This window comes from Schistocerca americana, chromosome 4 (genome assembly GCF_021461395.2).
Source record: "Schistocerca americana isolate TAMUIC-IGC-003095 chromosome 4, iqSchAmer2.1, whole genome shotgun sequence".
NCBI classification, from domain to species: domain Eukaryota; kingdom Metazoa; phylum Arthropoda; class Insecta; order Orthoptera; family Acrididae; genus Schistocerca; species Schistocerca americana.
The window spans coordinates 459021734-459047373 of record NC_060122.1 but is presented as its reverse complement, the minus strand read 5'-3'; the positions used below and the strand labels follow the sequence as shown (position 1 = coordinate 459047373).

At 45.8% G+C, this 25640-nt stretch overlaps 1 protein-coding gene across 1 annotated transcript in view; it reads right to left on the bottom strand.

Moving 5' to 3' along the window:
- LOC124613543 (zinc finger and SCAN domain-containing protein 5B-like) overlaps positions 1-19818 on the bottom strand; it is a 67806-nt gene extending 47988 nt beyond the window's left edge. The window contains exons 1-3 of the mRNA XM_047142255.1: positions 19436-19818; positions 13268-13661; positions 8432-8660 (exon numbers count right to left, since the gene is read on the bottom strand). Of these exons, the coding sequence (XP_046998211.1) occupies positions 8432-8660; positions 13268-13661; positions 19436-19818 (1006 nt within the window). The remainder of the gene's footprint in view (positions 1-8431; positions 8661-13267; positions 13662-19435) is intronic.
- Positions 19819-25640: the final 5822 nt, after the last annotated feature.

The following is a 25640-nucleotide window of genomic DNA, read 5'->3' as shown; positions in this document are numbered from 1 at the left end:
GTGGTTTCCTTGCCACCGGATTTGCCCTCTATTTTGCAAGACGACGCAACGATTGTGGTTAAGGTCTTACGGTTTTGTGTCCTGTCCAGTTGGTTGCCTCGGATTTTAGGGAGAGGATTTTAATGTGCTGCTAGGTGACTGGCTCACCCAGGTTTTAGGTAAGAGGTCCGCCAGTCACGATTACCTACTTGTTTCACTTCGATTTCTGTTCTCTTTTCCTTGTGTTTCCTTTCCGTTTTTAGTGTGTTTCTTCTCTTCTTGTTTTGCCTCCGTATGTGAGGATTTGGAACTGCGTCAGGTCTGTGTCTTTTAGCCGTTCTCCTTGTTCGCTGTCCGTCTTCGTCCCTTCACCGCATGTGTTCCTGCTTCTATGCGTTTGGGCGCTGATGACCATGCTGTTTAGCGCCCGAAAACCTCAAACCACACACACACAGAGAAAGTGAAGGACAGAAGAAACTGGCACGCTTTAGCTCGTGGGGTCAGGGAGAGTCGGAATCAACTAAACGAATAGAGAGAGAAGAGAAAGAGAGACTATTTCGTGAAGTATTTACTATTCCTGCTGAAACACGCGTATATTATACAATGTATTGCCGACGGAGGTAATGCAGTGGTTAAGGACCAGGACTCGCATTCTGGAGCAACTGGATACAAATTCCCTTTAGACCATACAGATTTACGTTTATTGTGATTTCTCTGAACCATTTTAGGCGAATGTTATGACAGCCCCTTAAACCACATGATGTCCGACGTTCTTGTACAACGCGAGCTCGGCCTTGATTTAATTATTTATACATCGACGTACCACAAAACTCGAATCTTCCTCCCCTTTCATAACCTAGAAGAATATGAGCCCAAAAGCAGTGGCACGCAAGGTACGTTTGCCGAGTCTCATTTTTTCCCTCCTGCTCCTGTTAAACAAAATTCAGCGTTTAATGTAATCTCTGTCCCTCAGAAATATTCTGCATGCCCCAGGTAATGTGGTAAAATGAGTAAAAAGAGTAGTCATGGACTTTGCAACGAAACAAAGCGAATATTTTAATTACGGCGGCGGGGAAGTGCCCAGGGCACGCCGACGAAATCGCACAGCACAAAGCGCACACCTCGTCCATTTGAAGTCGGAATTCTAACCATATTAACAGGCGAAAATGAAATGCACTTCTCCCATTCACAAAAGAAGCACTCTAATTACAATGGACGCCTCCCGCCCTCTGTAAGACGAACCCAGCCCTTTACGTCAATGGACTACAGCTCTCTTCTCTCAGAGCTCTAAAGACTTCTCGGGAACCCTTTAGCCATCATCTGAACCTTTTTGTTCCCGATAGCGGTGAAGAGAGAGCGCACAACTCTCTTACATGGTAGGACGACACACTGGTTATTCTTTCCTTCTCTCGCAAGCAAACTGTTCGGACACATTTTAATTCTCTGTGTAGCGTGTGTAACTGAAGAGCACGTGAAGTTCAGTCGAGTTCCACTTACACAGGCCTTTTCATCTCTGACCGTAGTAAAAGAACCAGCCGCATATCTATTATTTGCAGGCTGAATATCGCTACTCTTTCAGCTGGTAACTCTCGTGGCTGCTCGCTGGTGAATCAAAACATCATGGTCATTTGCTTAATACCTCGCCTCGCATTTATAGGAAAAAGTTCATACCAAGTAGCTAACCTTTTTCGTGACAGTGGTATTTAAATATCCTTCAGCACCAACAATAAGCTACAACAGCACATTGTTCATTGCAACAAGACAAATAGCCAGTGTCACAGCAAGTCAGGTATTCACTAACTTTTATGTGACATTTGGCCACAGCTCTACATAGGCCAGACGGGAAGGAGTTTCCCTATATGATACTTTGAATACATGGGTGCCTTCCGGCTAAATAATTTTGATAAATCACTTTTGCAACAAACGTGAAAGAACATGGCCACTCAGCTACAGCCATTTAAGGCAATCTGCAGATATTATACACTGTCAGCAAAGGAAAGAAAATGAATCTTCTTAAAGAGCTCGGAATTCACACCCTTAGCTCCAAATCCCCACATCTACTTCTCAATGAACACGTATTCCTTGCAAACAAGTCATTTGTTTACATCTTTAAAACACTTTAATTCATAACCCCCACATAGGTAGCATTTTTTTCTAAAGTACAATGTCAATTAAACCTTACATAATTTACCAGCAATCATTCTATAAATTTTCAACGACTTTGTGGTTCGGCCAACATGAAACAATTTCATTTTCGTAATTTACTATATCTGTTACGTAACTGTATGTGTAACATCTTTGTACTTCTTTGACTAAACCTCTTTGACCATAATCTCTCTTTTCCAACGTAAGCTCGTTGGACGTTGTGACTGCATGTGCTTCTGAAATTACCAACACCTAAACTGTCATAATTTATCAAAGACATAATAGGGAGGTACGAATAATTAGCATGCTCACTACTATACAGTTAACGTGTAAATAACGAAATATTTTTGTAAAAAAAGTGTCGTAAATGTAACATGAAAAACTCATGGTTGCACCAGCTATATGTAAGTACGGCAATGCCACGCCTCCGAAGTGGCTGAGCGATCTGAGGCGCCATGACACGGATTGCGCGACCCCTCCCGCCGGAGGTTCGAGTCCTCCCTTAGGAGTGGGTGTGTGTGTTGTTCTTAGCATAAGTTAGTTTAAGCAGTGTGTAAGTCTAGAGACCGATGACCTCAGCCATTTGGTCCCTTAGGAATTCACACACATAAGCACTACAATATTGTACAACACATGCCGCTTAGCCGCTTACATATTTTTCATTTGTGTCTATTTAAACGTCATCATTTGTTTTTGATTCAAACCGTGGTCCATAACACTAACAAGGGAACCTCCCCATCGCACCCCCCTCAGATTTAGTTATAAGTTGGCACAGTGGATAGGCCTTGAAAAACTGAACACAGATCAATTGAGAAAACAGGAAGAAGTTGTGTGGAACTGTGAAAAAATTAGCAAAATATACAAACTGAGTAGTTCATGGCAAGATAGGCAACATCAAGGACACTGGGACCGCAGGAGCGCCGTGGTCTCGTGGTAATGTGAGCAGCTGCGGAACGAAAAGTCCTTGGTTCAATTCTTCCATCGAGTAAAAACTTTAATTTTTTATTTTCAGTTTATGTGACAAACTCTTATGTTTTCAACACTTTTTTGGGAGTGATTATCACATCCACAAGAAAACCTAAATCGGGCAAGGTAGAAGAATCTTTTTACCCATTCGCAAAGTGTACAAGTTAGGTGGGTCGACAACATATTCCTGTCATGTGACGCACATGCCGTCACCAGCGTCGTATAGAAAATATCAGATGTGTTTTCCTGTGGAGGAATCGGTTGACCTATGACCTTGCGATCAAATGTTTTCGGTTCCGATTGGAGAGGCACGTCCTTTCGTCTACTAATCGCACGGTTTTGCGATGCGGTCGCAAAACACAGACACTAAACTTATTACAGTGAACATTGACGTCAATGAACGGACGGACAGATAATAACTACGCAAAAATAAAGGAAGTAAAATTTTCACTCGTTGGAAGACTTGAACCAAGAACCTCTCCTTCTGCAGCTGCTCACGCTACCACGGGACCACGGCGCTCCTGAGCTCACGTTCTCCTTGATATTGCCTATATGGCACATGGACTACTCAGTTTGTATATTTTGCTTATTTTTTCACAGTTCCACACAACTTCTTCCTGTTTTCTCAATTGATCTGTGTTCAGTTTATCAAGGCCTATCCACTGTGCCAACGTATAACTAAATCTGAGGGGAGTGCGATGGGGAGGTTCCCTTGTAAGAATGGGAACTTGTACATGAATGTAAACCACATGAAGATGGGCACAAACCAGAAACCGGCCGTGTGTTATATAAAAGCGTCTTGTATTGTAACTGGTAGTGGTTTTTATTCTACACCCAATAAAGTATCAGTCATGGAGTTTAGCTGCATCGATTATGGATAAAATACGCTTAATAACGTATTGATCCACCTTTGGAACGCAACAAAGCATCGTTTATGCGAAGTACAGATTTGACAAGTCCTCGGTAGATTTCCGGAGGTACACTTATGTGATCAACATACGTTTTTCCTATTAGGTTCATTGTGCTGCCACCTACTACCAGGTACTCCATATAACTGACATCAGTAATCATTAGACGGACTTCGCACGTGGTTAGGTGATTGAGTGTCACTTGAGTCATACGTCTGTACGTGATATTTACACACAGCTAAACATCCCTAGGTCCACAGTTTCCGACGTGATAATGATTGAAAAGGTGAAGGGACACGTACAGCACAAAAGCGTACAGGTCGACCTCGTCTGTTGACTGCCAGAGACCGCCGACAGTTGAAGAGAGTGATAATGTGTAATTGGCAGACGTCTATCCAGATCATCACAAAGGAATTCCAAACTGCATCAGGATCCACTGCAAGCACTATCACAGTTAGGCGAGAGGTGATAAAACTTGTATCTCATGATCGAGCGGCTGCTCATAAGCCACATATCGCAAAGGTAAATGCCAAACGACGCCTCGCTTGGTGTGAGGAGCGTAAACATTGGACGACTGAACAGTGGAAAAACGTTGTGTGGAGTGACGAATCACGGTACACAATGTGGCATCCGATGGCAGGGTCTGGATATGGCGAATGCCCGGTGTACATCTGACAGCGTGCGTACTGCCAACAGTAAAATTCGGAGGTGGTGGTGTTATGATATGGTCGTGTTTTTCATGGAGGCTTGCACCCCTTGTTGTCTTGCGTGGCACTATCACAGCACAGACCTACATTGATGTTTTAAGCACTTTTTTGCTTCCCACCGTTGAAGAGCAATTCGGAGATGCATCTTTCAACACGATCGAGCACCTGCTCATAATGCACGGCCTGTGGCGGAGTGGTTACACGACAGCAACAGCCCTGTAATGGACTGGCCTGCACAGAGTCCTGACCTGAATCCTGTAGAACACCTTTGGGATGTTTTGGAACGCCGACTACGCGCCAGGCCTCACCGGCCAACATCGATATCTCTCCTCAGCGCAGCACTCCGTGAAGAATGGGCTGCCATTCCCCAAGAAACCGTCCAGCACCTGATTGAACGTATGCCTGCGAGAGTGCAAGCTGTCATCAAGGGGCAAGGGTGGGCCAGCACCATACTGAATTCCAGCATTACTAATGGAGGGTGCCAAGAACTTGTAAGTCATTTACAGCGAATTGTCTGGATTCTTTTGATCACATAATGTATATGACAACGTCTACTCACAGGTCACGCATTTCTGATCAATTACTGACCAGCGGTTTCTGGGTGCGGAGATGTCGGCCGATAGCGTACCAGATCTGTAACATCTGATTCAGTTCAGGCGAATATGCTGGACGAAACATCAATTTCTGTTCATTATCATGCTCCTCACACCACTGCAGCACGATTTTGGTCTTGCACCATGAATAGCTATCCTGCTGGAGATGCTTCGCTATCGGAGAAGACGTCATAGCTTGTATGGATGCCGATCATCCTAAATAATGTTCAGGCAGTCCACAGCTGTGACGGGGCCTTCGATTACTAACGCAGGACGTTCGCCTAGATGACGGCGCATATTCACAGTCATCGACCTGGTGCAACAAGAAACTGATTCATCTGACCAGGTGTCAAGCTTACATTCTTCTTTGGTCAAATTTCGACTATTTCGTGCCCTCTGCTTTCGTCAATGACAACGTGTGAACACGTAGGGTCCTTCTGCTACAGAATCCCATGTTCAACTATGTGCGCTGTTCGGTGTGCTTTGGAACGCTTGTGCCCTTACCAGCACAGCAGTCCGTCTCCAAATCTACCACATATCTCCACCTGTCCTGCTTTACAGAGCGCACAAGCCTTCAACATCCAATTTCTGGGATGAGTCATGGCCTGTCAGCACTTTCCCGCGTACTCGTAGTCTGATCGTTTTTCAACCACGTTCCATAGATATTCAAGACAGTATCAAGCCAACTGCCGCCAAGTTTTGCCTTTTACGAGACACCTGTTCCTAGACGCCAGGTCAAAAAGCTACCCTTTGCAGTAGTCCTTCTTGGCAGTGGTCTTTCAATATGCGGCCTGTATAGTCGCCAGAAAAACACATCACTTGCCTTTGCTCCACTTACAGAGACGTTCCCAGGAGAAATGGTCAATATCCAGAGACATGACGCGAACGATCATTCGAAGCAAAAATGTCCAGTAAACATCGGCTCTAAAATGCATACCTTGTCAGCTGGGAGAATTTCTATCTTCGACACGGTGAAATACATTTCTTCTGCTGAAAGCTCTTTACTTTCCATGTTTTGCGAGGTGGTAGTATGTATCAAATCAAGAAAAAACTATCTATCTTGCCTTAAGAGTTATCAGCACTTACTCATCTTCACTATTGTGAAGCACACCTTTCTAATAAACAAGTGTTCATAGGTCTTTAGGTACGGTGTGAATTTTAGAGCTCATGTTTACTAGACTTTCAGTTTCGAATTATCTTTCCTGCCGTATCCCTGAACATTAACTATTCCTCTTGCGACACCTTGTATACCCCTTGCCGCGTCACGTGTCCATAAAAAGGAACGAACGTGTGCTTGTGTGTGTGTGTGTGTGTGTGTGTGTGTGTGTGTGTGTGTGTGTTTGATTTCCTGTATCTGTTTACGGGCCTATATAGAAAGTTGATTCAGAATGGGAACACGAAAAGACCGGCAGGTTCAGCAACACCAAAATTAGGGTATACAGCTTAGACTAAAAGTATGAGGGCAATAGTAACGGGGGTTGTTAGCTGCAGTAGATCTTTCGAAATGAAAAGGTTGCCATCAACTGAGAAATAGTGGAGTGATGACGTTAGAAAATATTTTCGTTATAAGACTGTCTGTTATCACAAAGCATTTAATTAATTTCACTCACGCATTGAGTATGTAAGAATATTAAAATTGCATTCACGTATAAGGTACGAAATGATGAGGTACTAGAGGAAATTCTTGATATAAAGTTTCTGTGGTAAAGTGTTTGCAGAAGAAGTCCGATCTGGATAGGGTATATGCTGTGACGCCTTGACCAGACTAGAATATGCAAACGGATTATCGATGGCATTTGCTGCAGTAAACAAGTGGAAATGATAATATTAGCGCATGGTGGAAAGAGGAGATGACTTAAGACAGGAAAAAGATAAAAAGTGTGTACAGGGTGCGGCCCTTAAATCCGGACAAATTTCGCAATTCGAATTTGTCACCATGTCGTAGTTCTGCCGTAGGTGGCGATCGGCGTTCATGAAAGGATAGGCTTCTAGTAAACGGTCAGAACCTCAAAATGGCAGAGACGTTTCGGACAAGGGCGGAGCACAACCGAAGAGCTGCAATTATTGACAATCTTGGCGCTGGGCGTTCGCTCACTCAAATAGTTCTGTTCATCGAGTACCCGAGCTCAACTTTTCACCATATTGTGATCAAATATAATGCTTCGATGAAGTCTGTAGAAGATTACACTTAACCGGCGAGGAAACGTCATTGGAAGAAACGCTTGTCAAGAACTGCGGCAGTCACTGAAAAAGCTCAGGCGCTGATTTCGGTGGACCCGGGGCAATCGCTGAAGAAATTGGCGCCAGTCTTGAATGTCAGCGAGTGGACAATGCGTCGAATAGCAGAGGAGGACCTCATATGAGCCCTTTAGTGCAAAACTGGCTCTCGGACAACGTTAACAAGTTCTGGTCAAAGGATTTCTGGCCCCCGAATAGCCCGGATATGGACCTCCACGACTTCTACTCGTATGTCTGGAGCGTAGTCCAAAGAGTTACCAACAAGATGAGGCACCCTAATGTCGTATCTCTACGCATAGCATTCGCGAATACGGACAGCGCTGTTTTGAAGAATGCGTGCGGTCGCTTTAGGAACAAGATCGGAAAAAACTGTTCCAGAACTGGCCATTAAGACCCAACGGTACCGACTGGCCGCCGTGTCAGCCTCAGCGTTACTGGATGCGGGTATGGAGGGGTGTGTGTGATCAATCAAGTAGCTCCTCAGTTTGCCTAACAGGGGCTGAATGCACGGCGCTCGCCAACAACGCTCGGCACACGGGATGGTCCTCCAGCCTCAAGTGCTAGGCCTGTCGGACAGCGCTTGACATCGGTGGTCTGACCGGTGTTACCACTGCGGCAAGGCCAATGGCTTTTAGAACAAGACCAGAGGCGGTCATTGCGGTTGAAGGGGTTTACTTTGAGTAACGTTAGCCTTGAAAGATGCCACTACTTACATATAAAAGGGTTTCCATTTTTATTTGTGTTTCGTTTTAATAACTGTGTTTTTAAAGAAACGTTTCATTTGTCCTGATTTAAGCGCCACACCCTGTATGTTTGAACCACACGGTGAGAAAAAATAAGATAAACAGGTTGCATTGCTTTTACGTAGGAGGGTTTGTGACCGATGTTCACCCACCTGTATGCGTCCGCTGGTGCGCCTTGAGGTGCGAGCTCTTGGTGTAGACCTTCTTGCAGCCGGTGAACTGGCACTTGTGTATCCGCCTCTTGGAGTCGGGCGACACGTCGTGCCGATGTCGCGTGGGCACGTGGGTGATGTGCGGTGCGTTTGGCGCCACGCTGGGTGGGAGGTGATGGTGGTGGTGGTGATGGTGATGCGCCGATGACGCTGACGCGCGGAACACCACCTGAAACACGTTTGTGCATCTTTACCTACTGGAGAGAAGCAACACTCTGTGCGTGCTGCAATGAACTACTGGGCAGATAAAGCGCCACGACATCTAACGAATGTTACTCATTATTACTTAAACTTCCAAAAGCACAACTGTGGTCAGTAAATCTGAGATTAAAAGTAAGATAAGCGGTTTCAGTTACTCATATTGTGAGGACAAACTGAAAACTTGTGACTTGGGGCGGAGACGAAATTCATATCATTGAAATTTTGCAATTCGTATGTTAGCCCAGTTAATCACTTTTTTTATCTCGCCCTAATTAATCTCGATATGAGGTTAATGAAGAGTTTTATTCAAGTAGAAGACCTATACAGTATTTCGGAAGTAACAGTGACAACAATGGACGACGACAATCATTAAATTTAAATTAAGCCATCCATAGTACATAGAATTTGTCACAATGTCAGTTAGCAAGGTAACACTGATATTAACAATTCTGGAATGTCCCGTTTGTTGTGTGTGTAAAATTACTTGAGAAATAGGATGGTAGTGTCAACGGACAGAAAGTTGAATGCACTGCATAGAATGGAAAAAAGGAGAACTGTTGAAAAAGCTTGTAGCTGAAATTGATTGGAAGGGACATTTCTAACAACAATAAGTAAGGAGTGGATAGTCGAACGGTCGAACCTGTCCTATGCAATGAAAAGAACTACAAATTTTAAATGCTGACCCCGGAAGAAGACTTATAGCTGTAGAAATGGATTATTTACGTATATATACATATATTTGTAAATAATGACGAATGAGACAATAATGTACAGAATTGAAAGAACCTTATGAAAGTGGTATGGGTGTAGGTTGAGAACGCCAAATCATCGGGAAATAAAGAAAATTTTTGGATGGAAACAACCTGGCAGACATAAGTGCGTCAGACCACAATGTCCTTGGCTGACCACATCATCAAAGTAATGGAGCATCACGGAGTACACAAGGAGGATGTCCGGAAAAGGGAGACTTGGCAGTAGAAAATATGGATTGAGGAAAATAATGATATTAGTGTACCTTTGTATTAATCTTGTAATAATAATAATAATAATAATAATAATAATGGCAGTAGCAGTAGTGGTAACTCGAACGGGGTCAGATTGAAAGAATAAACGGCATCATTCTGATGATTTCTTATGGTAAACTTATCACTGTTTCTTCGTCTGCAGACAATGACGGTATGAGGATATTATGACACGTGCGGGAGCAAGAACGAAGCTGGACAAAATTATGGTTTATTTACAACGCAAGAGGGAGGTGTCTTCGGCTGAACTTGTCTGAAGAAACACCTAAGTGATCGTGCAGAACACGAATCTGACTCAAAGCATCATTTCAGCACATAAAGCACTGTTAGTTTCGAATAGAAACTTAATGTCAAAGTAATGTACAATTTGCGTGAAAATAAATTTAAAATTGCTGTTTATAGAATTTAACCTATCTCATTCTATTGTTTTAATCTCTGGATTAACCGAATTTTGAAGATTCCGGATGACCTACGATACGACCTAGACACGATAAACGAGGTTTAGCTATACATATTGCACAATAAATAAAATCAGATACCAAGTTCATATACACATTTGTTCTGTTGTGCAGCTTTTGAAAGTTACAGTTGTGAGTCTTTTATTCAAGTGGATACACTAGAACACCTTTTCAATAAAAATTTTCTGGGTGTGTGATCAAGTCTTGATGTGGTAAAATCAGCGACATTTCGGCTACTCATGTGGGCAGTCTCTTATCAGTGTATATGCTGAACATTGGTAGTTTCATCACATATGACAGGGTCTTATTACCAGAAGAATTTTATTGAAATCGACTCTAGCCATGAAAGCCTATGTGTTGATTAATATGTTTAAGATATCTATCCCTTCACTTTTAGGAATCCAGAAATAGGTGCCTGAATTCAAATACCTTAAAGATGATCCACTTAAGCGTTATCCCATCGTTGCAACTATATGTGAAACACAGAGGAATCATATAATCCAATATTCCACGATCAGTGATTACAAGAGCATGAAATGACAATGCAGTAGGCATATGTGTTGGATCATTTTACACGAGACTTATTAAGCAGAAAGTTTCGTACCTTTTAGACTGTTGAGAGACAGTGAACGCGGAACGAAATTCTCTGCAGTGTTTGGACCATTTTTAAAAGTAGTCCAACAGATTTTGTGCCACATTTTGATATCACGTATGAGACGTGTAGTCACCTCCTCTTCACACCAGTAAATTCCTCAGAAATACAATTAATCATCTTATTTCCCCTGAATTGTGTCAAAATGACTTCAGGAGCACTACTAAATTGGATGTTTGTGCCTGCTCATTGAAGGTGGATGGCATATGAACAGAAGATAACCACAATACTGGAATACATCTGCTCACTGGAGGTATAGTAGGTTGGTTGGTTTGTGGGGTACATGAGGAAGAGGCAATCAAAATAATGGAATGCACCTGCCCATTGGAGATAGATCGTATGTGAGGAAAATCTAATTCTAATATTGGACTCTATTTGCTATATTATCGGTGGGTCTTGTGTCAGGAAGAGCTAATTACAACAGTGAAGTGCATATGCTCACTGGAGGTACAGTATATTGGGAAGCAGTAATCACAGCACTGAAATGAAGTGTGTAGTAAATGAGGAAGAGCTGATCACAGTGTTGAAATGTACCAGCTTGGTAGAGGTGGCTGGTATGATTGGAAGAACTAATCGCACAAATATACACTCCTGGAAATGGAAAAAAGAACACTTTGACACCGGTGTGTCAGACCCACCATATTTGCTCCGGACACTGCGAGAGGGCTGTACAAGCAATGATCACACGCACGGCACAGCGGACACACCAGGAACCGCGGTGTTGGCCGTCGAATGGCGCTAGCTGCGCAGCATTTGTGCACCGCCGCCGTCAGTGTCAGCCAGTTTGCCGTGGCATACGGAGCTCCATCGCAGTCTTTAACACTGGTAGCATGCCGCGACAGCGTGGACGTGAACCGTATGTGCAGTTGACGGACTTTGAGCGAGGGCGTATAGTGGGCATGCGGGAGGCCGGGTGGACGTACCGCCGAATTGCTCAACACGTGGGGCGTGAGGTCTCCACAGTACATCGATGTTGTCGCCAGTGGTCGGCGGAAGGTGCACGTGCCCGTCGACCTGGGACCGGACCGCAGCGACGCACGGATGCACGCCAAGACCGTAGGATCCTACGCAGTGCCGTAGGGGACCGCACCGCCACTTCCCAGCAAATTAGGGACACTGTTGCTCCTGGGGTATCGGCGAGGACCATTCGCAACCGTCTCCATGAAGCTGGGCTACGGTCCCGCACACCGTTAGGCCGTCTTCCGCTCACGCCCCAACATCGTGCAGCCCGCCTCCAGTGGTGTCGCGACAGGCGTGAATGGAGGGACGAATGGAGACGTGTCGTCTTCAGCGATGAGAGTCGCTTCTGTCTTGGTGCCAATGATGGTCGTATGCGTGTTTGGCGCCGTGCAGGTGAGCGCCACAATCAGGACTGCATACGACCGAGGCACACAGGGCCAACACCCGGCATCATGGTGTGGGGAGCGATCTCCTACACTGGCCGTACACCACTGGTGATCGTCGAGTGGACACTGAATAGTGCACGGTACATCCAAACCGTCATCGAACCCATCGTTCTACCATTCCTAGACCGGCAAGGGAACTTGCTGTTCCAACAGGACAATGCACGTCCGCATGTATCCCGTGCCACCCAACGTGCTCTAGAAGGTGTAAGTCAACTACCCTGGCCAGCAAGATCTCCGGATCTGTCCCCCATTGAGCATGTTTGGGACTGGATGAAGCGTCGTCTCACGCGGTCTGCACGTCCAGCACGAACGCTGGTCCAACTGAGGCGCCAGGTTGAAATGGCATGGCAAGCCGTTCCACAGGACTACATCCAGCATCTCTACGATCGTCTCCATGGGAGAATAGCAGCCTGCATTGCTGCGAAAGGTGGATATACACTGTACTAGTGCCGACATTGTGCATGCTCTGTTGCCTGTGTTTATGTGCCTGTGGTTCTGTCAGTGTGATCATGTGATGTATCTGACCCCAGGAATGTGTCAATAAAGTTTCCCCTTCCTGGGACAATGAATTCACTGTGTTCTTATTTCAATTTCCAGGAGTGTATATCTTGCCCACTGGAGGTAGGTCGTAAGTCTTGGAGACTTAACCACAATATTGGAGCACACCTGCCTTTTGGAGAAGCGTGGAATATTAGGAAGATCCAGTCACAATGTTTGGACATATCACATCTCGTGTTGGGTGTTACTTCAAGAAGAGCCATTAATAATAGTGGACCAGACATGAGCATTGGAGGTGGAAGGTATATCAGAAGAAGCTAATCACATTATTGAACTGACGCTGTCATACTGAAGGTGAGGACTGTAGAGGAAGACCTAAAAACCCATCTATCAGCTCCAGGTACAAGGTATACCTCGAACTGCTAATCACATAATTGGAACGCAACTGCCTGTTGGAGGAGGGTGGTGGCAGAGGAAGAGCTAATGATGCACCTGACCGTTGGGGATGGGTGGTATTAGAGGAAGGATTAGTAGCTCACCTGTCCGTTGGAGGTGCTGCCGGCGCTGGAAGAGGAGCTGGAGTTGCTGGAGGAGTTGCCGCGGCCGGACTCGGGGCTGGACGGCGGCGTGAGCAGCGGCTGCACCACCTCGTACAGCAGGTCCTCGTCGTCGTCGAGCGCGTCCGCGTCCAGGTCGCCGTCCGCGTCGCCGTCGCCGTCGACGTCCGCGTCGGCGGGGTCCCCGCGCTGGCCCTGGCGCACCAGCAGCATGGCGGCGCGGCACGCGAGCCGCCCGCCCGCCGGCAGCTCCTGCCACGACAGCTCCGCCTCATCGTCGTCCACCTCGTCCAGGTCCTCCTCGACGTCCACGTCCACGTCCACGTCCACGTCCACGTCCAGCTCGTCCAGCGCCTCCTCGTCCTCGGACAGCGACCTGCCACGCGCACCACGGCGGTCAGCCCACAGCATCAGAGGAAACTGCCGTCTCGATCTGTGTCCATCATAAAACTTCCCGCTCACCTCAACTGCAGTACAAGAGGCACAACAATAAATTGGGTTGTTAGTCATTAAATTGTTTCCGAGCTCGAACTGAGTGAAATAACCTTAACCGCACCGTACTTCAGGCCAGTGTTCTAGAATCACGTCTGTTATTTTACACTACGCCAGGCATAAGAACAGTTTAAGTTATTCATCTCTCGAGACTCGGTTTGTTAGTGTTGCTACGATAAACGCCATATGGTACCCACCGGTTAACATTATACGTAATTTTTTTTTATCTTGTAACATAATTAATTTTTGCTGCAAGCCACTTTATAATGTTGTTTTATCTCCATACATAGTACGGTGCATTTCGAGAATTTCTTATCATTTTCGTCTAGTTGTGTTTCGTTTGCGACGGAGGTGCTGATTTTTCCTTTTTTTTTTTTTTTTTGTTGCAAAGCGAAAAACAAATCTAATTTATCATGCGAAATTATGTAAGTCTTGAACTAAGCTGTATTTACTTACCGCAGAGAAAAACATGTCTTATATAGAAAGTAAATACTACCACATTTTAAATGCAGACTTACATTTTTACAAACTTTTTCGCTCTTGCAGTCGAAAACGACGAAGAGAAATGCAAAATTCAGCATCACTCATACAAAATTGTCTAAGAATGCGCACCCTACACCACCCATCGTAATGTGGTGTGGAGATAACAGACCCAAATTCTCGCACGATTTCGTCACATTCCGGAAAACTGTTTGTTGTTGCGATTTCCAATTCAGTGATTAGTCTGATGCAGCTCTCCACTCCTGTCTATCTTGTGCAAGCCTCTTCATCTCGGAATAGCTGCTGCAGCCAACATCAACTTGTTTATTTTATTCAAGCCTTGGTCTCCTCCTACAAATTTGACCTTCGACACTTCCCTTCATCAGCAAACTGACGATTCCTCAGGGTATGTACTGTCATCTTATCCCATCTTTTAATCTAGCTGTACAATCAATTTTTTTTTCTTACACAACTGAATAGCTACTCCATCTATGCACCCAGTCTTCAAAATTCTTCTGTAGGACGGATTTCAACAGTTTTTATTCTCTTCTTACCTGAATTGATTATTGTCCACGTGTCACTTTCACGCAGGGCTACACTCCAGATTCTATCACAAAACAACTTTCTGAAACGTACATTTTATATTGGATGTTAACAAATTCAGAAATGTCTCTCCTTGTTAATGCTAGCCTGCAATTTAAATCCATTCTGTCTGCTCCATCACCAGTTATTTTACTCCCCAAACAGCAAAACTCATCTCCTACTTTCAGCGTCACGTATCCTCATGTAATTCCGGTATACAGTGTGTTTCAAAATTACACTGAAGAACTTTGAGAGGATGGAGAAGGTGTCTTGAGAAATAATAGGAACCCGCGTCGGCGCTACAGTGTGTCGAAATTTTATGCGTATATGTACATACAGGGTGATTCAGAGATGGTTACAAACTTTCAGGGATGATGGAGAAGGATAAATGTATCAATCTCAGATAAGGGACCCTGGTCCGGAAACGAACGAGTCGAAAGTTATAAGCGAAAAACTTTCTGGTACCTCGAACGGTGGAATACATGGACGGGAAAAGTATACGTTAAGAGCTATGAGCATTTTTTCAATAGAGGAGATGTGTTTCATGCTAGTGATCAACAAGTAGTGCTCATAGCTCCTCAGCTATGCATTTAGAACCCATGTTTACTGGAAATATTTTTCTTGCTTTGTTCGATACTACCACTTCTGAAAGTTACCTACTCTACAATGTTAGCAATAACAGTACCGACACTTGTATTTCACTGGCCAGAAGTATCAGAACTGTTTTCGTTTATAACTTGCGACTCGTTGGTATCCGGCACAGGGACTCATACCTCTGATTGATACATTTATCCTTCTCCATCATCCTAGAAAATTCGTATCATCATCACGGAATCACCCCCTATATACATACATTTACAGGCGCCGGAGTCTATAATTTTAGTGCTCTTTAGTGTCACTGGATGACATTTCTGGACACAGGTTCCTATGCTCATTTTGTGCCTCAAGACATCCCTCGAAGTTCGTACGTGTAATTTTGAAACACCCTGTATATTTGTAAAACGTACTCTGAAGCTGTAATGTATTTGAAGAAATTCCTGTCACCACCAGAAGCTGCTTGTAGTGAATACTGCTTTACTCACGACTAGTCATTTTTCCACACCACATGACAATAAGGATCTATCAAAGCTGTACGAGCTTCGTCAATAGGTCTCAGGAGATGTCATACAGATGCGATAGACGTGTGTTTATTGGTGATGAGGAGAACATTTGATAGCAGTGGAGAAAGTTGTAATACACTCCTGGAAATGGAAAAAAGAACACATTGACACCGGTGTGTCAGACCCACCATACTTGCTCCGGACACTGCGAGAGGGCTGTACAAGCAATGATCACACGCACGGCACAGCGGACACACCAGGAACCGCGGTGTTGGCCGTCGAATGGCGCTAGCTGCGCAGCATTTGTGCACCGCCGCCGTCAGTGTCAGCCAGTTTGCCGTGGCATACGGAGCTCCATCGCAGTCTTTAACACTGGTAGCATGCCGCGACAGCGTGGACGTGAACCGTGTGTGCAGTTGACGGACTTTGAGCGAGGGCGTATAGTGGGCATGCGGGAGGCTGGGTGGACGTACCGCCGAATTGCTCAACACGTGGGGCGTGAGGTCTCCACAGTACATCGATGTTGTCGCCAGTGGTCGGCGGAAGGTGCACGTGCCCGTCGACCTGGAACCGGACCGCAGCGACGCACGGATGCACGCCAAGACCGTAGGATCCTACGCAGTGCCGTAGGGGACCGCACCGCCACTTCCCAGCAAATTAGGGACACTGTTGCTCCTGGGGTATCGGCGATGACCATTCGCAACCGTCTCCATGAAGCTGGGCTACGGTCTCGCACACCGTTAGGCCGTCTTCCGCTCACGCCCCAACATCGTGCAGCCCGCCTCCAGTGGTGTCGCGACAGGCGTGAATGGAGGGACGAATGGAGACGTGTCGTCTTCAGCGATGAGAGTCGCTTCTGCCTTGGTGCCAATGATGGTCGTATGCGTGTTTGGCGCCGTGCAGGTGAGTGCCACAATCAGGACTGCATACGACCGAGGCACACAGGGCCAACACCCGGCATCATGGTGTGGGGAGCGATCTCCTACACTGGCCGTACACCACTGGTGATCGTCGAGGGGACACTGAACAGTGCACGGTACATCCAAAGCGTCATCGAACCCATCGTTCTACCATTCCTAGACCGGCAAGGGAACTTGCTGTTCCAACAGGACAATGCACGTCCGCATGTTTCCCGTGCCACCCAACGTGCTCTAGAAGGTGTAAGTCAACTACCCTGGCCAGCAAGATATCCGGATCTGTCCCCCATTGAGCATGTTTGGGACTGGATGAAGCGTCGTCTCACGCGGTCTGCACGTCCAGCACGAACGCTGGTCCAACTGAGGCGCCAGGTGGAAATGGCATGGCAAGCCGTTCCACAGGACTACATCCAGCATCTCTACGATCGTCTCCATGGGAGAATAGCAGCCTGCATTGCTGCGAAAGGTGGATATACACTGTACTAGTGCCGACATTGTGCATGCTCTGTTGCCTGTGTCTATGTGCCTGTGGTTCTGTCAGTGTGATCATGTGATGTATCTGACCCCAGGAATGTGTCAATAAAGTTTCCCCTTCCTGGGACAATGAATTCACGGTGTTCTTATTTCAATTTCCAGGAGTGTATAAATTTTCACCACTAACACAACTGTTAATTTGGATATGACTTTTTACGTGTTAACCTGTCTTATCAAGATCATCGCCATCAGCGAAACTAATCCTTCCTTGATGTGGCCCCTTTTAATCGGCGTGCATCATAGGATTCCAGCAGATTCTTCCAGTTGACAACTGAATCTAGCTCTATATGTTCAGTTGCTGCCCCATCTTTATGGTGACGTTCCCACGGTCTTTTTTGGCATAAATTGAGCTCAAGTCTAGCATCTGTTTTGACCATCTGCCATCCCTTCTTCGCGCGACATGACCAGCCCCCTACTTTCTCTAGATGTTTACACTTCCCGTTACGTCACAGAACTTTGTTGTACGTCTGATATCTACTGCTTTCTTTCGGTCTTTCTTTTTGTAGCAACATTTACCTTTGAAATCCTCGTTGAATTACTAAGAGTTTTCCAGCAATTGAACTCATTTAATGTCCATGTCTCACATCCATAACTTATTACTGGTACACATTAGACAGGAACTATTTTCTTCATCTCAGCCGATATGTTATACCTGAAAACTGAAGATTATCTTCCGTAACGTTGTGAGATTTATGTAATCCTGATTCATCAGTTTTAAAGTATCGACTGGGGTATATCATCATCATCTGAGGCAGTTCCTTTTTTTCATCTTGTCTATAGCACGTCCCACATCTGTGGGGAGAATTTCTGGGGTTTGGAAGACAGAAGCCCACCAAGATGTCTCTTATCAAACCATATTCGTAAGTCGACTTGGAAGTGATTGTCAATAAAGCATTATTCACGAAAAGCAGCTTACGGTGGTAACATGAATTTCTGCTTATCTAATTCCGTCAGCATCGACTAACTTAATTCGATTTCATTACATTACCCTCGTTGTACGATAATCGAATTACACATGACGATGGAGTCACACTGAAGCGGCAAAGAAACTCGTATAGGCATGCGTGTTCAAATACAGAGATGTGCAAACTGGCAGAATACGACGCTGCGATCATCAACGCCTATATAAGACATCAAGCGTCTGGCGCAGTTGTTAGATCGGTTACTGCTGCTAAAACGGCAGGTTATCAAGGTTTAAGTGAGTTTGAACGTGGTGTTACAGTCGGCGCACGAGTGATGGGACTCAGCATCTCCGAAGTAGCGATGAAGTGGGGATCTTCCCGTACGACCATGTCACGAGTGTATCGTGAACATCAAGAATCCGGTTAAACATCAAATATCCGATATCGGAGGGCCCGGAAAAAGATTCTGCAAGAACGGGACCAACGACGACTGAATGATATGGGAACCCTCATACGTCTAGATACGACATTGACAAGTGACACGCACGTAAGCATCCATTCATGTCCATTGTGCATTCCGGCCAATTCCAGCAGGACAATGCGACACCTCACACGTCCACAATTGCTGTAGAGTGGCTCCAGGAACACTCTTCCGAATTTAAACACTTCCGCTGGCCACCAAACTCCCCAGGCATGAACATTATTGAGCGTATCTGGGAAGCCTTGCAACGTGCTGTTCAAAAGAGATCTCCGCCCCAAGTACTCTTACGGATTTATGAACAGCCCTACAGGATTCACGGTGTCAATTTCCTCTAGTCGAATCCAGGCCACGTCGTGTTGCGGCAGTTCTGCGTGTTCGCGGGAGCCCTACACGATATGAGGCAAGTGAACCAGTTTCTTTGGCTCTTCAGTGTACATCGTGCAGTGTAGTAAATAGTAAAACAAACACTTTCGACTGAAAAAAATTGTTTATTATACTTCACGTGTTCTTTCATTTGTTTATTTTATTTTACGTGTCAACGTGAGTAGAAAGATACTTCTTCAAATGACACGCTGCTTAGTTGTGCGAGCTGTGAAGAGAAAACTAAGCCAATATCTGAATGATACTGTATCATAACTGTATCAGTTTGCACCGGTTCTCACCTGGCAGAGATATGTCCGACGTCGTCGTCGTGGTGCCGGCGGTGCTGCCGGGAGGTGGGCGTGCTGAGAGCGCTGGAGGCGATCGTAGCTCTGGAGGTGGTGGTGGGGGCGGTGGCGGTGGTGGTGTGGTGGAGGTGGTGCTTGGAGACGCCGGGCACGCTGGCGAAGGACGTGGCCGAGGGAACGGCCGGCAGCGGGCTGGCGGCCGGCGCCCTCCTGCTGACGGCGGCGGTGGCAGCGGCGGGGGCTGGGCTGGCTGCGGGCGCCGCCGGCTGCGGGGGCGGCGGGGGCGGCGCGGGGCTGCCAAGGGCCGCCTCCTGCTGCGCGGAGGGCGACGACCGCGGCCGCTGCGCGCGGGGCTCCTCCTTCAGGTAGCGCTCCATCTCGTAGCACGTCTGCAACGCCCAGAACGAACCCAGTCACAACACACCCCACACATTCTGATGGCACTCCCACCAGCGGTGGGAAACGACTCTGCTGGAAAAAACGCAACACCCTGAATGGCAAGGTCACCTTATTGACAGGTGAGGTGACAGGTAATTTGTCATTGTGGGAGTATTTGCACTCCGTCTTCAGGCCACAAATGGCCCATCGGGACCATCCGACCGCCGTGTCATCCTCAGCCAAGGATACGGATAGGAGGGGCGTGTGGTCAGCACACCGCTCTCCCGGTCGTTACGATAGTAATCTTTGACCAGAGCCACTACTATTCGGTCGAGTAGCTCCACAATTGGCATCACGAGGCTGAGTGCATCACGAAAAATGGCAACAGCGCATGGCGGCCAGGATAGCACCCGTCCAAGTGCCGGCTACGCTTAACTTCGGTGATCTGACGGGAACCGGTGTATCCGCTGCGGCAAGGCCGTTGCCCATTGTAGGAGTATATGAAAACAATTTCAGACCTGCTAAGTGAAAACGAGAGTGCAGGGAGAAATTTCACTAGAGATACAAGTGAAACATGTGTGCAAATACGTTTGGAATCTTTCAAGTACATGTAAAATATATCTCACATGTGCCAACGAGGGCAAATCCACTGGAAAATAGCTCCTCGTAATCCCAGGATCAATTTCAGCCGAATTTGGTGCACACATTATTTACTTTCTGGAAAGAAATAATATGGGAGTAACAACCAGCAACCACCTAATAGGGTGAGGGTGATAACGTGGTGGGAGAAGGGGGTAGGAGGAGATGAACAGGGAGCAGGACGAGATGGACAGTAAGAAGGGTGGGGAAATGGACAGAAAGCGGAGATGGACAGAGAAGCGAAAGAGAAGGAGAGAGAGGGAGGGAGAGGGACGGCCGCAGGAGGAGCTTGACAGAGAAAGGTGGAAGAGCAGATGGACAGAGAAAGGGGCAGGAGGAGGACATGGACGGAGAGAGGGGTACGACGACATGGACAAGATAGTGGCGGTTGGAGGAAGTAGAAGCGAGGTGAAAGAAGGAGCGAGAAGAAGATTCGAATGAATACATACGCAGGCAACGTCAGGTAACTACTAGTAGCTCTGTGCTTGTTGATTAAATATCTGGGCGTAACGTTCAAAGTGATATGAGGTGGAACGAGCATGTGAAAACTGTGGTAGGGAAACTCCGGTTTATTCGACGAATTTTAGGAAAAAGTTCAAAAATGGTTCAAATGGCTCTGAGCACTAATGGACTTAACTTCTGAGGTCATCAGTCGCCTAGAACTTAGAAATACTTAAACCTAACTAACCTAAAGACATCACACACATCCATGCCCGAGGAAGGATTCGAACCTGCGACCGTACCTTCCGCGGGTTTCCAGACTTTAGAGAACCGCTCGGCCACTCCGGCAAGCCTAGGAAAAAGTAGCTCACCTTTAAAGGAGACAGCATACAGGACGCTGATGCGACCTTTTCTTGATTACTGCACGAGTGTTTGGGATCCGTACCAGGTGGGACTGAAGGAAGACATGAAGCAGTTCAGAGTCGGGCTGCTAGATTTGTTACGGTACGTTCGAACAACACGTTGAGTGCTACGGAGATGCTTCGTGAACTCAAATGGCAATCGCTGGAGGGAAGGCAACGTTCTTTTCGAGAAACACTATTGAGAAAATTTAGAGAACCGCCGTTTAAAGCTGATTACCGAACGATTCTACTGCCTCCATCATACATCGCGCGTAAGGACCACGAAGATAATATACGAGAAACTAGGGCTCATACGGAGGCTGGCTCTATTTTCGAGTGGAACAGGAGGGGAAATGACAGGAATTGGTATGTAGGATACCCTCCATCACGTACCGTATTGTGGCTTGCGGAATATCCATGTAGATGTAGTCATGTGCTAAAGCAGCCACTCCCCAGTTAGTCTTTGCCCTGAGGAAGAGCGTTGGAACATGGCCGAAATGTCGCATTTTTTAGTATTTTAGCATTATATTTTATGAGATGGCGTCGTGGTACAGCGAACAGGATTTTAATGAGCTTGTCCTGGTTGCTGCAGTGCAGCTTGCGAACATTAAGTAAAACTGTACCACGACATTTCACAATGTGATTGCTAGACAGAGAGTTTATCCATTCCTCCGATTGATAGCTCTTTTGCAGACAGCAGCGCAGTTATATCACGTAGCACAGTCGCTTTCGTCCTACCGCATCCACGCCGAAAGCACCGCGCCGCGCAAATCCAACGAAATAGTTTCGGCGCAGCGATGTGCGTTGCGTCCGGTGTGGGCGACAAACCGCACCTCTCTGCCCATCGTCGAGCAACAACGAACAAGTTCGGAGAGATGGCGGTACATCAAAGGAAACGGTTCGTTCGTGCGTTCTCTGTCTGGACCGCGTTTCTCGCTACCAAGCCAGAACGAGGCAGTAGTGTTCCGCCAGGAAGCGTGTGGATTAATTTGCGTTATATCTCAAACTAAGTTTCAGCTGGAATCATCAGGAAATAAAAACCTTAACACATCTGTACCGAGCACAAACGGAACTGCGGAATCCGAAATATAATTATTGGCATACAACAAAACACGACGCTGATTGCACTCCTGAGTGCAAACCTATGCTGAACCATCGGCCCCCTAATCACCTCCGACCTCTTCAGTCCTGATTCTCCACGTCAGGTGTCGCAGTCAGCCCACGAAGGAGAACATCATATTCTTCCCTATGTGTATTGTGCCTCTTTTCAAGAACTTGTTAACGATTTTTATCTCACAAAATGCATTGGTAATACAGAAAATTTTAAATAAAGAATGTATACTTTTCACTGCATCTTTGAAAGACCTCAAATTTCAGGATCGTTAAATTACTGGTTCAGTCAAAATGACTACGTGTCTGAAATCTCTCAAAAATATTTGTTAAAAATGTTCAAACCTCCAATCACATTTTTAGGATCATCCAACTTCTGACTGATTTGATGCAGTCAGTCACGAATTTCTCTCCTGTACCAATCTTTTCATCTCAAGTAGCACTCCCATCCAACTTGCTCCATAGCTTCTTGGACATGTTCCAATATCTGTCTTCCCCTACAGTTCTTAATCTCTACAGACCCCCCTAGTGCATGGAAATTACTACCTGCTATCTTGAAACATGTCGTATCATCCTGTCCCTTCTCTTGTCAATGTCTTACACATGTTTACTTCCTCTCAGTCCGTATTCTGTACTCAGTAGACAATTCATTTTATTCAATATGTCCTGTAAGTCAACCTAGTTTTCACAGACGATAGAAATGTCATCAGCGAATCTTACCATTGAAACGTTACCGATCACTACCGAGACGTATGTCACTTAGAATACTATCTCCACTGTGCCACTCCGAGGCCATACTGACTAATTCCAGTGGATCAGAAACTGACAAAACTCAGATTAAAGTTAAATTCATCGCGAAAATTCGTCTTTAATTATAGCTCAAATTTCTGTTCATCACATTATTGCGATGGTAATTTTGTGTGATGTACAAATTTGACGAAAACACAACACAATAATCATTGAATCACAGAACAACGTAGAATTTGTATTTTTCAAGAGTTAGTCACTTTGTCAACTGAAAAAGTTTTCTTTTTATTTCACTTTAACTTCCAATGTGGGTAATCATCACAATAAATGTTACAGAGTTCCCTAACTCTTGGCCGTTGTGTTCCTGACGAGTGCTCACTAACTTGTAGTAGTCATCGTTCACAGGAGGACTTTATTTCGGCAGGAGCATGAGATCGGTCCTCTTTCCGTTGCTGATGTGACGAATATGTGAGTGTAGGGCATCCTGATCAATATTCGCAAATTCATGTTGGCAACATGTTCTAGATTCCTTTAGGTTCACTACAAGGAATGAAAGATCCTCGCAAATGTGGTACTGTGCTGTAGAGAGTAAGGCACCTCTCCAGTCGAATCCTTCGTCCGTCAAACCAATTACAGGTAAGCCATCGACTGTCTTCTTGATGTTTCTTATAGCATCTTCAAGAGTCTTGTAGACAAAAAACTCATTATGATTCATTTCATTTACTACATGAAGGTTCTTTGTCTTGCAGTAACGAATTATGTTGTACCAGTCACTGGTGGGAATATGTTTTGTGTCTTTTTCACTTTATATTCAGTCACCATGAAGCCGACGTCATTTGGCAGATAGCTGTACCCAGACGTTAAAAACCTTTAAATCTATAATATCCGCTTTGATTTTTGTGCTTTATGGAAGCTTCATCACAGTTAACTCAGTTTTTATGTTTCGATTCTGATCACCCACATATCAGAGTACGTCAGAATATGTTTGTGGGCTTTTGCTTTGTTTGTTATGTGCTGTTTCAGGCATGTAGCCACTTCGTGTGAGGCGCGAGAATCTTCTTTTCCTGGCCATACATCAATAAAGCCTTGGTTGTTCAAGACGGTTCAAACAGCTCTAAGCACTATGGGACTTAACATGTGAAGTCATCAGTCCCCTAGACTTAGAACTACTTAAACCTAACTAACCTAAGGACAGCACACACATTCAAGCCCGAGGCAGGATTAGAACCTGCGACCGTAGCAGCCGCGTGGTTCCGGACTGAAGTGCCTAGAACCGCTCGACCACAGCGGCCGGCCATTTGTTGTTACTGAAAGCATGATAGGTTCAAATGGCTCTGAGCACTATGGGACCCAACATCTTAGGTCATAAGTCCCCTAGAACTTAGAACTACTTAAACCTAACTAACCTAAGGACATCACACACACCCACGCCCGAGGCAGGATTCGAACCTGCGACCGTAGCAGTCCCGCGGTTCCGGACTGCGAAAGCATGATAGCCAGAGTTGTGTATGTACAAGTTTCATTTATAATATGCAGCCGATTTTGTTATCATCACATATAAGTATTTTGTGGTAATACTAACAGTGATATTAAATGGCGTGATCACGTAAAATCAGTATTAAGGGGGACGAATGGAATATTTAGATTAAATATGAAAAAGAAAATGCTATAAAAAAAACATATAAGAAAATTGTAGTCACTTTGCCCTCCGGATGTTCAGTTGCCATGGAAATTATTGTCACCGACTGGTGCAATAATTAACGAATAGAGTTAAACATTTTGGCCACTGTAAATACATATGTTTGTAGGCTTTGGTAATAAAAAGCAGCAAAATTGTAATAAACTGAGGTTAGGCGGTTTGATTTCTCTGCATTGGTTTGGCCCACTGACGATGATTTCTACGTTTTTCCACCTTCAAGTGATGATAAACAACTATGAAAGCAAAGCTTGCGATTTTCAGAGATTTGCCTCCTAGTTTTATTGACGCGCGCGCGCACTCTCTGGAACCACGCAGCGCACCTACGAACACTCTGCTACATTCTATGGATTTCTGCGATTTTATATCCGCTCTGCGCCACGCGTTTGAGCAGTGCACTGTGTGCCGCATCTGGTGTGGAGGCTGCTTCACAAATCTGGAGCCCGTTACACGTACGTGACACCGCGACTACCCGTAAGTACCGGCGAAGGTTGTCACCACTGTGCCGTACTCCTTCTGGAAGTTCCATTTCCCATGCACCAGGTTGCCATGTGCTGCGTGTATGTAGCGGTATACGCTAACAATATAGGATAAGTGTACTGGAGGAGGACGAGAAGAGGAGCAATGCCCCTCACAGTGATGCCTTATCTGATCTGTGATGAAATTGTGTGGAGTCTTGTCTTATAGCAGCCATCAGTGGGAAGAACAGCAGGCTAAACACAATCGTCCCGACGACGGAACTGCGGGTGCGGGCCGAAACCTTACGCCGTCTCCCCCTGCAGGAGGA